At 46.7% G+C, this 16,448-nt stretch overlaps 2 protein-coding genes across 6 annotated transcripts in view; one reads left to right on the forward strand and one right to left on the reverse strand.

Moving 5' to 3' along the window:
• Nucleotides 1-3,094, reverse strand: part of KATNIP (katanin interacting protein) — an 87,213-nt gene extending 84,119 nt beyond the window's left edge. The window contains exons 1-4 of one of the 4 annotated variants that reach the window (XM_068147216.1): nt 2,953-3,094; nt 2,640-2,725; nt 2,068-2,144; nt 569-738 (exon numbers count right to left, since the gene is read on the reverse strand). In XM_068147216.1, the coding sequence (XP_068003317.1) occupies nt 569-738; nt 2,068-2,129 (232 nt within the window). In that variant the 5' untranslated portion in view covers nt 2,130-2,144; nt 2,640-2,725; nt 2,953-3,094. Of the gene's footprint in view, nt 1-568; nt 739-2,067; nt 2,145-2,587; nt 2,726-2,822 lie in introns of those variants that run through there. The other 3 variants (XM_068147215.1, XM_068147217.1, XM_068147218.1) reach the window with 3 other exon arrangements.
• A 38-nt stretch (nt 3,095-3,132) lies between these two features.
• The window catches only part of GTF3C1 (general transcription factor IIIC subunit 1), a 55,920-nt gene continuing 42,604 nt past the window's right edge, over nt 3,133-16,448 (forward strand). For both annotated transcript variants that reach the window (XM_068147213.1, XM_068147214.1), the window contains exons 1-8: nt 3,133-3,366; nt 3,733-3,942; nt 4,082-4,258; nt 5,304-5,447; nt 6,539-6,635; nt 8,040-8,163; nt 13,919-14,077; nt 15,186-15,301. In XM_068147213.1, coding sequence (XP_068003314.1) covers nt 3,146-3,366; nt 3,733-3,942; nt 4,082-4,258; nt 5,304-5,447; nt 6,539-6,635; nt 8,040-8,163; nt 13,919-14,077; nt 15,186-15,301 — 1,248 coding nt within the window. In that variant the 5' untranslated portion in view covers nt 3,133-3,145. The remainder of the gene's footprint in view (nt 3,367-3,732; nt 3,943-4,081; nt 4,259-5,303; nt 5,448-6,538; nt 6,636-8,039; nt 8,164-13,918; nt 14,078-15,185; nt 15,302-16,448) is intronic.

A 16,448-nucleotide genomic window follows, 5' to 3' on the forward strand; every position in this document is an offset into this window, starting at 1 on the left:
CAATAACCTCACTGACTGAATTACAGCTTTGATGAGGAAATGTTTAAAACAGTTCTAAATTGCAACCTCTATAAAACTCTGGGTTTGACTGGGAGAGAACCTTAGGCCAGCCATGGGCTGCAGGCCATTAGCAGTTTGAGATTAGGCAGGCAGCTGCTCCAAGAGGGCTACAGGTGTATCCCATATCATAAACACCACACTCAGTACAAAGGTGCAAGTTGGAATTAGATGATCCTTGTGGTCCCTTCCAACCCTGACTGATACTATGACACTAAGTTTGCTGAGGATGGGGACTCCTGCTGCTCTTTCTCATCATCATCATCCCTGGAGGGGCTTACTTATCACTCTGCTCCCGCATACTACCTTCCCAGTTACTGTGACTGCTGTACCTTTGCTGGGCTAAATATAACTCTGTATACTTTATACTGGCATAGGTATTAGTTTGGCTGCTGCTTTAAACCCCTTTTCATTTCAACCTGTGGGTCTCCTCCTTTTCCTTATCCCCTTTCTCTGCTGGAGTTTAGCCCCAGGTATGTGCTAAATGTCGGCAGGCTCTGCTGTAACTCACCATTTGTCCTGCTGGGCTTTATCTCTTTTTTAGGATAGCCCTGAGAGCTGATTTTTCTGTGGTGATTCCTCAGCTCTGAATTAGCTCCATTCAGATACAGAGAAAAGCCTTGCTCCAACTGCTCCAGTCTGGCTTGCACAGGATCTTTTCTTTTTAAACGTTCCAGTAGCCTGAAGCAGAAAGGAAAATAATTCATCCTACACAGCACATACACAGATGGTCAGGTCAGCAATAAAGACAAAACCACAGCACACCACAAAGCTGAAAAACATATTCATTATTCAAATAACTCTTTCAGAACACAGCTTCCAGGATCTGTTCCTGCTCTACAATGCACTGTGACCTCTGAAGTTTAACCAAGCCTTTCCCTTTTGAGACTTTTTTTCCCTCCCATGTTGTTTCTCATTTCACATTGTGTTTGTTTTTTTCATTTGGTATTTAGCATATTTAGCCTTTCTCCTTTTTTAACAGTTTTACTTGGAATTTCAAAAAGCTTAGAAATGGCTAAGCTCTGGTCAAAGATTATTTGTGTTTTTGAAACTTGAGGGAGAAGTCAGTAGTGCCTCTAGAGAACATTAAAGCTTGGTTAAAATATTAATAAAAGCTCCTCCCTGGCCTCAGTTAAAGTCAAACACCTACCTCTCCCTCTTCCAAATCTAATCTTCCCACCTTCCATCAGAGGTTGTACTCAGTCCACCCCAACTCCTTTGGTGAGGTGCAGTGTAGACAGGTTGGGTCAATCACAGGCCAGAATCCCCCAGGACTGTGTCTGTTATGATAAAAGTCAGTTTCCTCCAAGGGTGTGTCTCTGTAGGCAGCATGCCTCTATAGGAGCACCCCACACCTGCAGCTATCACTCTCTTGAATCCATCCCAGGCTGCTCTAAACAGGTGAATTGCAGATGTACAAATCATATGGTTTGTGGTAGAGTGAATCCAGAAAGGAAGTTCTGTAGACCCTTCTAAGTGAATCTAAGAAATACATCTGCCTAGGGTATAGTGACAGGAAGGTTCACATGAACTAGGGCTGAAAACAATGCTTGAAACTTGTCTGAGAGATACTGAAGTTTGCAAGAACGGTCTAGATGTCCTTAGCTCCCACCTTAGCAAAAACTGACTTTGCTCATTCAGCTTTAGCAGCTTTCTTATGCCCTTTTCTGTACTTCAGACAGCATGAAAACCTTGCCTCACAACATCCTCACACAGTGTGAGCTGCCAGTCTCTTCTGTATCTAGAACCTCTTGCTCTATAAACAAATATCTTCCCTGTAAGCCATGGAAACTGTGTTATAGATAAGCTTATTAAGAAAGGAAGAGCTTTTATTAAAGCACTTAGAAAACAGAGGAAAAGAGGAGAAACACCTGAATGCTTTAAGCTAAGCAAGTTAGACTTTGCATCATGTTTTGAACTAATATTCACAACTGCTGATATTAGAGACTATATCAGATAGTAAGCAGCAGCTATTACATACTCAATGGTAGTAACCATTCTGTATCTCACCGGTTTCTCTGCTGAAGGGATATTAAGTATTCATCATGTATTTCATCAAAGTCAGTCACCATGTCCTTAATATAGGGCTGAAATGAGAATATAATTGCCACATTGGAGCATAGAAATGATTTATTACAGAGTACTACTGGGTTTGCACCCTCAGTAGATGAGAATGCTGCGAACTGCAAAACATTCCACTTCCAACAAAGCATAAAACTGCTACTGTAGTAAATAAAAGTTCCTGAAGAATAGATGCAATGTTACTTGTTTTACTTAATTTTTTTCAGAACCTTTCACAATGTACTGAAGAGCCCAAACCCACTAAAATGGAAAGGCATATGCTATAATGAATTTATAACCTAGAAAAGGACAAGCAAATCAATTCTGGGGCAGAAGTTGCAGGGGCCACAGCCAAAGCTTAACTGTTGCAAGTTTTCCTCGATTGCTACTGTTCTTGAAGTCAGTTAACTCTAGGACTCATACATTGCAGAGACTTTATGCCTTTAAAGTGTTTAGTTACAGGTTTTACCTCATTTGCCTTTCAAGAAATAAGAACTTTTCCGACAAGTCCCACCAAGTACCTCTGAGCTGCTGCTGCAAGTTGGAGCAGGGTCCCCTCTTACACACTCAGAACTTTAAACTTGCCTCCCAAATGTGCAACATCGTCCTGTACAAAAAAAATTTTAAAAAAAAGGAAAAAAAAAATAAAGAAGAAAAAAAAACTAAAAAGAAAGAAAAAACCCAACCCGTCTGTGATGTCTTACCGACTGCAGAATATCTCTGCTACAACACTGCCCCGTCCCACGCCCGCGCTGAGGTAACGCGGCCTCGGGATCGAGCTAACAGCTGTCCCGAACGGCAGAGCAGTGCCTCGGGCTCAGGGTCGGACCTCACCTCCCTGATGCTTTAGCCCTACAAGAACCAGGCTGAGGAGACAAGGGAGGGCAGAGCTCCCGCAACACCCCGGAAAAAGCTGGGTCGGAGCAGGCCGCAGCGGCACTGCCCTGTTTGAGCGTTCCCTTGGTTACGGTCGTTGCCGTGACGTCACTTCCGGCGCGCCGCCCGGAAGCGGTGGCAGGTGGCGGGGATGGAGGCTCTGTGGCTGCTGCTGGACGAGGTGGCCCTGGAGGGGCTGGATGGCATCACGCTGGACGCGCTGTGGCAGCGCCTGACCACTCGCTCGCCACCCTTCCCGCTGCCGCTGGAGCCCGCCACGCAGCAGCTGCTCTGGGCCGCACTCAGCGCGCAGCCCGACGTCCGCTTCTACCTGCTGCCGCGGGCGCGCCCGCCGCTCCGCCTGCACGACCGGTGAGGGCAGTCCCGGCGGGACGCGCTTCCCTCACCGCCGGGCCGGGTACCCCGCAGGCCGGTCCGGGGAGGCTGGCTTCTCTGCCGGGGACAAATCGGGCCTGGCTCTCCGGCTGCCCCCGCCGCCTCGGCTCCTTCTCTGGAGCCACTCGGACTTTGCTGGGGGAACGCTGGCGGCAACCCAGAGTGTGGGCTTGAAGCTTGATATTTAGGAGACCTGTACTGGAGTCTTCGCATTTTACCGATCTTGAGGCTGCATTTTCCCAAGCTTTTTCACCGAGGTGGCAGCATTGTTTGTGATTCTTGCATTTCTGTTCCAGAATTCCTTTTGTGTAGTTAAATGTTGGCTCTCTGCTTTTGTTTCAGATACGAAGAAATAGACCTTGAAACAGGAGTAGTGGAAAGCAGAAGGGATCCTGTTACTGCAGAAGATATTTATCCTGTCCACATGATTCTGGATAATAAAGATGGCATACAGGGTTCCTGCCAGTATTTTAAAGAGAGAGTAGATATCACTGATCAGATAAGGAGGAAGGACTCACAGCCTTGTTACACCTATGTAGAGGCTGTTGAAAAGTGAGTGAAATCCTTATGTTTGTCAGTACAATTTTATACCTGAAGTTTTAAAATGTAGTCCTCACTCAATTGGTGCAGGGGAAGTGATTCTTTTTTATGGAGCTAATAATAACTTACCTCTTCCCCTTCTGTGTCTTAGATGGGGAGAGAAACTGGTCATTGTTGCTTCCCAGGAGCTGCGTTACCGAGCTTTAATAAGCTGGGAGGGGGACCCTGACTTAAAACTCCCTGACTTCTCCTACTGTATCCTGGAGCGTTTAGGTCGTGCTAGGTGGCAAGGAGAGCTTCAGAGGGATCTTCACAGTGGGGCTTTCAAGTAAGTTTATGGCTTGCTCTATGAATTAAAGCAAAGTTACTAAGTTCCTGCTGGTTGTTTTCAAAGATCTGTCCCCTGGAGAATTTCTGTGTGGTGATTTGAACTGTGATCTGTGTTGGTAGTGTCTCATCCCCCCCTGACCAGGAGCACAGAAGTATGCTGGTCTCTTCCTTGAGCTCATTATACTTCCTGACATTTTCTCATGGGAGCAGAGATTGTCTGTTGGGTCAATACACAAGTTTCTAGTCCCTGGAAGTTTTTGCTTTCTCTAACCCACTTTTTCTTCAAGTCTGGGATGGAATGATGATATCCATTTCATTTCCTAAACTGCAGAGTAAGCATCTCATCCTGCCCAAGTTCTGAAGAAGTACTTGGATGCCCACCTTTTGCCTCTAGCATTTGCCCCATGTGACGTCCTCCTCTCTGTGACCTGGATGGGAGCCTGAGTTACTAGCTCCCAAACTGATTCATGTGTTTTGTAGATGGAGAAGCATTGCACAGCCTCTTAAGAGCTGGGTTTGTGTTGCAGTGCTGTTAAGGATTCACTGCTTTTAGGAGATGAAGCATGTGTAGCTTGCCAAACACAGTGGCATTGTTTTTTTGCCACTTAAGAAGCACTTTTAGGTATCTGAGATGGTGGGGGTGGAAGGGAAACCCTTTGTGGATGCTTTTCTGTCAGTTCAGTGGCCTCACCAAGGGGTGAGATGAGCGCCAGAGCTATTCTAAAGGAGGGCAGGAGTTGTAAAGAGAAATTGGGGAAGGAGCTCCTGGAGATGCAAAATGTTGATCAGGTGTCTCATCAAACCATATCTGACACACTGAGTGTGCAGGCTAAATAAAGTCAGAGGAATCTGTTGAATTGAATTAACTAGGAGAACAAATTCTCCAGGCTGTCTTAATCTTGGCACATCCTTATTTTGAGATGATCACTTTGCAAATGAGCATAACTTAGGTAATTTAGGTGAAGTATTTTAGGGTGCTGGCTAATGAGGACTTCTTTGCAGCAGTCCCTATGCCTATGGATATTTTGCCATCTTTTCTGCAGGGTGGATGCTGGGAAAATGCATTATCACCGAAGAGTGCTGGACAGAAATGGTCTCATAACAATGCAGTCCCACGTCATAAAACTACCAAGTGGAGCACAGCAACACTCAATTCTTCTGCTTCTGACTCGCTTTCATGTTGACAGGTGAGTGCCACTCAGATCTTTTAATGATCTCTTGGGTAAACTGTGGCCTTTGAAGTTTTGTTTTCACTGAACCCTCAAATATTCCTGGTATTGACTCTTCTCAATTTCTTTAAATCCTCCTTCAAATTCTGGACAGTTGAAAACTTTCTGTCATAGAATAGAATAGAATAGAATAGAATAGAACAGAACCAGGTTGGAAGAGACTTCAGAGATCTAGAATAGAATAGAATAGAATAGAATAGAATAGAATAGAATAGAATAGAATAGAATTAACCAGGTTGGAAGAGACCTTTGAGATCATCAAATCCAACCTATCATCCAACACTGTCTAATCAACGAAACCATGGCACCAAGCACCCAATCCAGTCTCTTCCTAAACACCTCCAGTGGTGGTGACTCCACCACCTCGCAGGGCAGCACATTCCAATGGCCAATCTCTCTTTCTATGAAGAATTTCTTCTAACCTCCAGCCCAAAACTCCCCTGGCACAGCTTGAGACTGTGTCCTCTTGCTCTGGTGCTGGCTGCCTGGGAGAAGAGACCAACCCCCACCTGGCTCCAACCTCCCTTCAGGTAGTTGTAGACAGCAAGAAGGTCTCCCCTGAGCCTCGTCTTCTCCAGGATAAGCAACCCCAGCTCCCTCAGCCTCTCCTCACAGGGCTGTGCTCCAAACCCCTCCCCAGCTTTGTTGCCCTTCTCTGGACACAGTCTTGGAGCTGTAAACAATGGGGTGCTCTAGTGCCTGTCACCTACCTACAGTAGCCAATCTCTTCTTGATGTAGTCCTCACTTCAAACAGATGTCTTGTAGATGTTTTGATTTTTCCCACCTTACTTATGATTAGAACTTGTGCTTCTGTGGATTGTCAGTGAAGTAGCAGCCTGCCCTTAGTTCTCTCAGTTGGGGTCTCCTCTTAGTGACACATTCTCTCATGTGCTATTCACAGAAGGAAAAGAAAACTGTTAATTCCTAAACCAACCTGAGAACACTCCAGCATACTTTCTCAAGTGACTGGCAGGCTGTAAAGGTACAACTTGTGTTTATAAAGCTATTTGCATACTTACCTGTAAAATAATTGTCTTTTCTTGGTTAGGAGAAGCAAATATGATATCTTGATGGAGAAGGTCTCAAGTATGCTAACTGCTCGTTCAAACCAGATGGAAACATTAAGCCACTTGAGGGAAGAATTGGTGAGGTTCATTCCTCTGCAGTTAATCTGGGGAATTAGTATCAAAGACTCATACTGCTTGTGTTTTAAAGTTGCACAAAAACTTGGGGTAGGGTATCAAAAGAGGGATCTTAAAAACCCAGTTAGATGAAGTTGCTGTTTGTGAGAAGGAAGGAGTTCTGTTTGATCCAGCTTCAGAGAGGTTTTGTCAGTGAATGTCCTCATGCAGTTTTTGCCCAGTGCTGCTGCTGGTTACAGTATCACCAAGGTTGGAAAAGACCTCAAAGATCATCAAGTCCAACCTGTCACCACAGACCTCATGACTAGACCATGGCACCAAGTGCCACATCCAATCCCCTCTTGAACACCTCCAGGGATGGGGACTCCACCACCTCCCTGGGCAGCACATTCCAATGACGAACGACTCGCTCGGTGAAGAACTTTCTCCTCACCTCCAGCCTAAACTTCCCCTGGTGCAGCTTGAGACTGTGTCCTCTTGTTCTGGTGCTGGTTGCTAGAGACAAGAGACCAGCCCCCACCTGGCTACAACCACCTTTCATGTAGTTGTAGAGAGCAATGAGGTCTCCCCTGAGCCTCCTCTTCTCCAGGCTAAACAATCCCAGCTCCTTCAGCCTCTCCTCGTAGAACTTGTGCTCAAGGCCTCTCCCCAGCCTTGTTGCCCTTCTCTGGACACCTTCAAGTCTCTCAATGTCCTTCCTAAACTGAGGGGCCCAGAACTGGACACAGTACTCAAGGTGCAGCCTGACCAATGCAGAGTACAGGGCACAATGACTTCGCTGCTCCTGCTGGCCACACTATTCCTAATGCAGGCCAGGATGCCCTTGGCCTTCTTGGCCCCCTGGGCACACTGCTGGCTCATGTTTAGGCAGCTGTCAATCAGCACTCCCAGGTCCCTTTCTGCTTCACTGCTCTCAGCCACTCTGACCCCAGCCTGTAGCTCTGCATGGGTTTGCCGTGGCCAAAGTGCAGCACCTGACACTTGGACTTGTTGAATGCCATCCTGTTGGCCTCTGCCCATCTGTCCAGCCTGGCAAGGTCCCTCTGCAGAGCCCTTCTGCTCTCTAACTGACCAACATCTGCTCCCAACTTGGTGTCATCTGCAAATTTGCTGATGACTGTCTCAATCCCCTCATCCAGACCATCAATGAAGATGTTAAAGAGGATGGGGCCCAGCACTGGTTGCTGCTGCTTCTTTGGATGGTAGAGTTGGAGAGACAGAACACACTCCAGAAGCATCTCATGCTCTCCTGGGCTCTGCACTAGAAGGGTTTTAAGATCTTTCTTTGATATCCTACTCCAGAATAGTGTTTTAGGAGCAGGCAGTGGTGTGAGTGTCTTTGATGCCAGTCAGCTACAGGTGAGACTTGTGGCCTGCAGTGACCTTTGGCATTTCTCTTTGCATTAGGGTCTTTGTGAGAGGACTTTCAAACGCCTCTATCAATATATGATGAATGCTGGCCTAGCCAAGGTAGTGTCTGTCCCTTTACAAGATATTCAGCCTGGTGGAGGACCCTACAAGACAAAGAAAGGTAACTGCAACCATCTCCTTGCTTGCTTTATTGTGTAATTACATTGGTGCCATTCTTACCTGTAAGCTTCAACTCTCAGAAGACACCAAAGTGAAAATCTGTTTATGCAGTTGGATGGAGAAATGTGTTATTGAAGCTGGAACCCTGCAGCCCATTGAATGGGGCATTTGTTCCAGGTGAAGAAGTGAATGTAGGCAGTTTTGTTCTATATCAGTGTGTCATGGCATCACTGAGGGTGGAAAAGATCTTTAAGGTCATGGAGTCCAACTGTAACGCAACTGCCATGACCACTGTGTACAACCATCTAAGTTGTTTGTGACTCCTAACAGACTGATCAAGCCAACAGAGAGACTAGGGGCAAAGAGCAGTCTTGCTGCCCTTTCAGGCTGAAGTTGAATAGCAAGCCAGTAAGCATCACCACAGTGATTTCAAACAAAAAGGACTCTTGGGAAATAAGCTAAAGAAACAGACTGTCTTAGTCAGAGCTTTTGCTGAAGTCAAGAATTCTGCTGGAAGTCAGGAGAATGCAAAATTTATCTGCAACCCAGAGAGTGGTGCTGAATGGTGCCACAGCCAGCTGGCAGCCAGGCACTAGTGGTGTCCCCCAGGGATCAGTGCTGGACCTCATCCTGTTTAATATCTTTATTGATGGTCTGGACAAGGAGATTGAGTCCACCATTAGTAAGTTTTCAGATGACACCAAGTTGGGAGCAGGTGTTGATCTGTTAGAGGGTAGGAGAGCTCCCCAGAGGGACCTTGACAGGCTGGACAGATGGACAGAGTCCAACAGGCATTTAACAAGTCCAGGTGCTGCACTTTGGTCACAGCAATCCCAGGCAGTGCTGCAGGCTGGTGACAGAGTGGCTGAGAGCAGCCAGGCAGAGAGGGACCTGGGGTACTGGTTGATAGCATCTGAACATGAGCCAGCAGTGTGCCCAGGTGGCCAAGAAAGACCAAGAAATAGTGTGGCCAGCAGGAGCACAGAAGGGAGGTTGTAGCCAGGTGGGGGTTGGTCTCTTCCGCAGGAAATCAGCACCAGAACAAGAGGACAAAGAGGACACAGTTTCAAGCTGTGCCAGGGGAGGCTTAGGCTGGAGGTGAGGAGAAAGAATTGTTGGCCATTGGAATGTGCTGCCCAGGGAGGTGGTAGAGTCACAGTCCCTGGAGGTGTTTAAAAAGGGCCTGGATGTGGCACTTGGAGCCATCGTTTATTTGTCAGGAGGTGTTGGGTGACAGGTTGGACTTGATGATCTCTGAGGTCTTTTCCAGCCTTTTTGATTCTGTGATATCGAACAAGGGAAGTAAGTTCCTACAACACTACCTTGGAATTCTTGAAGTAGGCAAGACAGCCAACAGCTGTTCTTCAGAAAAGCCCCAGTCCACTGGCAGTCCAGTGCATAACCAGCTTTCAGTTCAAGTTTAACAGGTTTGCTAGAACTGCTGGAAACTTCCCAACATGTAGTGGAAAGACCAGAGAGAGCAGACCCACACGTAGAAAGGGAACAAAGGAAAGCAACTGCTCTGAGCAAACAGGTGCAGATAGAACTACAGAAATGAGAGAGGGTGTGAGGAAGGGTGCTATCACCAATGGCATTAAGGCTGCTGCTTAAGGAACTCTAAACCAAATCTTTAATCACAGGAAATCCTCAGAGGCAGATTTACAGGGGTTGAAGAGGGAAGAGTCCTAGGAAATGAATAGTGGTTTTACAGAAAGATGCAGTGAACTGTTCATTGGGAAAAATGGACTCTGAGCCAAACATTGCAAATTACAGAGCACTTGATGATAAGAGTGACGTGAAGGATGAAGTGAAAGAGCCAGTAAAAACCAGAACTTTGAGCAGATGAAGTGAATGCCAGTCACATGGAGTTGGATTAAGCCTCTTGTTCAGACAACAAATTCCTTCCAATCTTTTAAATCTAGGGGAAAGAAGTCTCTGTAGGGAAGTGGTATTGTGAGCAAGGAGAAGCAGCAGCCATTCTGCCAATCTCTGATAAAACATGAACCACCTACTGCCTTGGAAATTACCACTAAAATAGAATAGGAATAGGAATAGGAATAGGAATAGGAATAGGATAGGAATAGGATAGGAATAGGAATAGGATAGGAATAGGAATAGAATAGGAATAGAATAAGAATAGGAATAGACCAGACCAGGTTGGAGGAGACCTTCAAGATCATCGAGTCCAACCTATCACCCAGCACCATCTAATCAACTAAACCATGGCACCAAGCACCCCATCAAGTCTCCTTCTAAACACCTCCAATTATGGTGACTCCACCACCTCCCTGGGCAGCCCATTCCAATGGGTAATCACTCTCTCTATGAAGAATTTCTTCCTAACATCCAGTCTAAACCTCCCCTTGGCACAATTTGAGACTGTGTCCTCTTGTTCTGGTGCTGGTTGCCTGGGAGAAGAGACCAACTCCCACATAGCTATAACCTCCCTTCAGGTAGTTGTAGACAGCAAGAAGGTCTTCCCTGAGCCTCCTCTTCTCCAGGCTAAGCAACCCCAGCTCCCTCAGCCTCTCCTCACAGGGCTGTGCTCCAGACCCCTCCCCAGCTTTGTTGCCCTTCTCTGGACACCTTCCAGCATCTCAACATCTTTCCTAACCTGAGGAGCCCAGAACTGGACACAGGACTCAAGGTGTGGCCTGAGCAGTGCAGTGTACAGGGGCAGAATGACCTCCCTGCTCCTGCTGGCCAATGGCAGCTGCATTTGCTACTCTTTAAGTTTCTCATGAAAAATGCCACCTAATGAATGTTTCACTTGACTGCTAATTCCTTCTTAGAGGAGTAAAAGCTGAAAATCCACAAAAATGCCTTAAAAATCGCTAGGTATTAAAGCAGGATGAATTAATAATAGCTGGTTTTCTTCAGAGATCAAGATAGTTTAATCTCTGGAGTTATACAGGAAAGCAGATAGAATTATGTGGGACATGCTGAGGATGAAGCCAGAGCATCTGCTGTGGGAAGCACATTATTGGGCAGCAGGAGCTGCAGTCAAAGGAATTGGTTTATTTATTAGGTTTTTGGGGTTGCTTTTTCTTCCTTTTTCTTTTTTTTTGGGGGGTGTGTGTGTGTTCTATTGAAATACTGCTTGATGTGAAAATTAATGGGCTGTAGAAATGGAGAGGATGTGATAACAGTGCCTGCAGACCTGCCAAAATGTCAGCACTTAATGGCTGTCCTAAGCACTATCTAAAGATACTGGCAGGGAGAGGATTCAGATGGAGTCACATGGTCTAGAGCTCAGTCACAGGGTTAAGTTACAGCACATTGACTTCATGTCAGCTGGGCTTCAGTCCCTGATCATATATATACATAGGAGAGAATTCATCAGCCTAAATCTTAATGTCTTCAGCTAAAGCTTTCACCTGGCTTTTTTTTCACAGCAGGGCTGTAGCAGCAGGTTAGAGGTGGCTGTAGATGTTGCCACCCACTGCTGCAGGCTGAGCTGGCTACTTCTGCAGCAGCTGCTGAATCACTGCCCCTTGATAAGCTGGCAGTGCAGAGTAACCTAGTTCTGCTTTACTGCTGGTCTCTCCAGATAGTCATCAGGAGCTAGGTGACACTTCAAGCTAGCAGGGCTTACTGGATGGGGGCTGCACTCTTCTATTTGATCCTCTTCCTCAGGATGCCACTGGCTTGGTGTATGCCTCCTCCAACATGCATGCATGCCAATATGGAAGCAGGTGCTATAAACAGACAGCTCTTGTAGGCTCTGGGATTGTTAAATGTTGGGAGTTTGCAGCAGCACTTGAAAGGGCCCACCAAGAGGTGGCCACTTTGATGACTTGCAGAGGAAAGGCAGTCCTGTGTCAAGGAACATTTCTGCAGCCAGGTAGCTTATTGTTCAAGTTCTGTAACCTCAAATGTCTGGTTTTCTCTCACTCTGTGACCTGCATTTGTGGAAAGCTAGAAATGCTTTGTGTCTGTATAAAGGAAAGGAGTGGTTGTGTGCCCTGTGAGTGGTGTCTCAGTCAGATGTGTCTCCTGAAGGTCTAACACTGAGGACCAGCACTTAATCTTTCCACTGATTTATTTGTGCTGTTGAAATTTCTCCTGTAATTGCAGCATTCTCCCTTCCCCTCACAAACCACTGTATTGGACATTCCTTAATGCTGCCATGAAGCTTTGGAGCACCTCCAAAATTCAGCCAGTCAGTATTTTCACAGATTGCTCTATAGGGCAGAGCTGTGGCAAAGCCTTCCTTGAAGTAAACAGTTGTCTCTAGTCATTTGTTGCCCATTGCTCTGCCACTCATTTGTGCTGCTGGTTGTGTTGGGGGGTTGAAATTACCCCTCAACTCATTTGGAGAGCTAACCCCAAAAACAGAATTGCCAGACCAGTTCAGTTTGGGATGGAAGCAAATGAAGCTGTATTTACAAGCAAACTGAAATCTAGAAGCATGAAGTGCAATGATTATGTGCAGAATACACAATATTTACACACATTCACAGTTTATGAACAACACAAGGACCCCCTGGGCAAAACCAGGGGGTTACCAGCAGCTTCCCCCCTTTCCCTCTCTACAAGGGAAAAGAGAAGAGGAGAGTAGCTTGTTAGTTACTTAGCCACAGGGAGGTGGTAGAAGCCTCATCCCTGGAGGTTTTGAAGGCCAGGCTGGATGTGGCTCTGAGCAACCTGCTGTAGTGTGAGGTGTCCCTGGCCATGGCAGGGGGGGTGGAACTGGATGAGCCTTGAGGTCCCTTCTAACCATAACACTTCTCTGGTTCTTTGAAAACGCAGCCAAGGTCAGCTACAGCCAAGCAAAAGCCACCAGCTAGAAGCAGCTAGAGCAAAGAGCCAAGAATAAGAGACAAAATAGTTCATACAACTAAAATAGTTTATATAACTAACTTTGTTAGTTAGCAGACCCAAGAGATTATTTAGAATTAGAATAGAATAGAATAGAATAGAATTAACCAGATTGGAAGAGACCTTTGAGATCATTGAGTCCAACCTATCATCCAACACCATCTGATCAACTAAACCATGGCACCAAGCACCCCATCCAGTCTCTTCCTAAACACCTCCAGTGATGGTGACTCCACCACCTCCCTGAGCAGCACATTCCAATGGGCAATCTCTCTTTCTATGAAGAACTTCTTCCTAACATCCAGCCTAAACCTCCCCTGGCGCAGCTTGAGACTGTGTCCTCTTGTTCTGGTGCTGGCTGCCTGGGAGAAGAGACCAACCCCCACCTGGCTACAACCTCCCTTCAGGGAGTTGTAGAGAGCAAGAAGGTCTCCCCTGAGCCTTCTCTTCTCCAGGCTAAGCAACCCCAGCTCCCTCAGCCTCTCCTCACAGGGCTGTGCTCCAGACCCCTCCCCAGCTTTGTTGCCCTTCTCTGGACACCTTCCAGCAAGTCAACATCTTTCCTAAACTGAGGGGCCCAGAACTGGACACAGGGCTCAAGGTGTGGCCTAAGCAGTGCTGAGCACAGGGGCAGAATGACTTCCCTGCTCCTGCTGGCCACACTATTCCTGATACAGGCCAGGATGCCATTTGCCCTCTTGGCCACCTGGGCACGCTGCTGGCTCATGTTCAGCCTACTACCCACCAGCACCCCCAGGTCCCTTAGCTTTGTTTTCCCTTTTACATCCAGTGGTAATTTATTTACATTCTATCACTTTCTGCTCAAGATCTGTGGAAAATTTCCTAGGCATCAGCCTAGGACTGCCACACTGGCTTAAGGTGTGCAGCCCACTCTGCATCTTGGTAAGAGATGTTGCTGACCCTCCTGTCCACAGGCACTGATGTCATGGTCCGTTGCCTGAAGTTACTGAAGGAGTTTCGGAAGAAAATGGAAGATTATCATGATGATGATGAAGAGGAGATCATCACAAAAGCTGTTCAGCCTGTGGATATCATTTGTGAAAGGGACATGCTCACCCAGGCCTTTGAGCTAAGTAGGTGGTGTAGTCAGACGTGCTGAAAGCTTTTCCTCGCTGCCTTCTTACTCCTTGTATGTACAAAAGAAAGGTGGAGTTGGGTGGGGGTTAAGTTCTGGTTGCTTTCCAGCTCAGCTTCTCCTTGAAAAATTCTCTCCAGATTAGACTGGAGCTTTAGCTCTGCCACCTGTTAGCCCTCCCTGGAAGCTTATCAACAATTCAATAGCACCAAAATAAACCAGCGTGGTAGAAGCAGGATGTTGTGGTGGGATGAGGAATGATGATGAATAAAACAGTGTTGTTCCTTTTTCTCTCTCTTTTCCTACCTTAATGGAGAAATTAGCCTGAGGGGAAAAATACCCTTGGGCTTTGTTATAAAAGCACAGAACTGTTTGGGTTGGAAAAGGTCTTTCAAGATCAAGTCCAACCATTGTCTGGCTCTACCAAGCCTGGAGCTTAAAAATGTCCAATCTAAACCTACCCTGGTGCAACCTGAAGCCATTTTCTCTTGTCCTGTCACTTGATAGGGGAAGAGTCCAAGCCCTACTTCACTTCCAGCCAGCTTTGAGGGAATTGAAGAGAGCCAAAAGGTCTCCCCTCAGCCTCCTCTTCTTCAGGGTGAACAACCCCAGTTTCCTCAGCTGCTCCTCCCTAGCCCTGTTCTCCAGGCCCTTCCCCAGCTTCATTGCCCTTTTCTGGACCTGCTCCCTCAATGTCCTTCTTGGAGTGGGGGGCCCCAAAACCAAACTCAGCACTCAGTGTGTGGCCTCACCAGTGCAGAGTACAGGGGAACAGTCCCTGCCTTGGTCCTGCTGGCCACACTATTTCTGAGGCTGGCCAGGATGCTATTGGCCTTCTTGGCCACCTGGGCTGGGGTGGTTTTGTGAAGCTACAAACCTCATCCTGCTGTGCCACTGCTTCATGTGCAGTTGTGTTTTATGGCTGTGTTTGGCTGTATATGGCATATGTCTGTGAAAATATCTTTAGCTGTTAATGGGGAAGGTGACATTTTCTCTTCTGATATATACAGTTATTCAGAGCAAATATGAACATGTCTGCAAATAGATGAGTCTAGAATTTGGTCACATTTCCCTGAGCTGTATTCTGGTCTTCCTTTCTGAAACAGTTGAGAGCAGGGGAACCAAAGGTATATCTCAGGCAGAAATCCGCCTGGCTATGAATGTGGGGAAGCTAGAAGCAAGGATGCTCTGTCGTCTTCTGGAGAGGTACAAAGTTGTCAAGGTAAGAGTGAAATAATTTAGATACCTACTGAAAGCAGCTGGTGGGACTCTGCTGGATGCTGCTTCACAGCATTCCAAAGAAAGTTCCCAGCACTGTGGCACACACAGGTGTGCCCTCCAAAAAGAATCAGGGCAGAGAAACTGCCCTCAGCTCTGCTGTGTCTGCTCTTAACCACTTCCTAAGTCATCCTCTGTCAGCAGTAGAGATCCAAGTGACCTGGGGGCTGCTGCTTTATGGAGGTGAACACTAATGTCTCTCAATTCAAAGCAGCCACTTTGCTTCATTTGTGCCTGTAGGACAGTTGTTTTGCAAGATCCTGTAGCATAGGGTCTTGCCAGAGACCCTCTGGACATTCATCTGCTTTCTGAAAATACCAGTCAGTTCTGGCAAGCTTCAGTGCCTTCTGTGGATGGTCTGGTGATTAAACCCCTTATTTCTGGATATTTCAGTGTTTTCTTCATTTCAACAAGACAAACTCAGCTGTCATTTCTCACATAGAATAGCTTTGGTTGGAAAGGCCCTCAGAGATCATCTACTCCAACCTCCCTGCCATGGGCTGAAAAGCCTCTCAACTAGACTCAGCTGCTCAAAGCCTCATCCAGCCTGGCTTTGAACAGCCTCTGGGAGGAGGCATCCACAACTTCCCTGGGCAGTCTGTTCCAGAGTCTCGCCACCCTCATACTGAAGAACTTCTTGCTAAGCTCCAGTCTAACTCTGCCCTCCCTCAGCCTGCCCCTTTTCACAGAGGCCTTCTTCCCCCCAGCAGAAACCCTTTTTATGGAAGATCATGTCATTAGGGAGAGAAACTCTGTAAAACAAAACCAAACTATGCTTGTTCCTAAGTCAGATGTGAAGATGAAATCAAGCTTCTAGCTACTTGAAAGCACCTGCTATAGTAAGCAGCAGCAAGAAGAGTTCCACCAAAGTCTGATGCACTCTGGTAACTTCTGCATTGCAGTTATTTCACAGAATATTTTTCCAGTGAAAGTTTCCAGTCTGAACAGACAGAGGCTGCTCTTCCTTAGACTTCTCTGCATCCCACATAGTGTAGGTGTTTCATTCCAGTGTGCAGGTAATGCAGATTTAGGGTGGTTGTTTTTTCCCCAAGCATGGTATTTCTTTTGAGTTCTGTTTAAGGTTAGTCAAC

Source organism: Melanerpes formicivorus, unplaced genomic scaffold (genome assembly GCF_026170545.1).
Source record: "Melanerpes formicivorus ecotype bairdi unplaced genomic scaffold, bMelFor1.0.p_v2 SCAF_14, whole genome shotgun sequence".
NCBI lineage: Eukaryota > Metazoa > Chordata > Aves > Piciformes > Picidae > Melanerpes > Melanerpes formicivorus.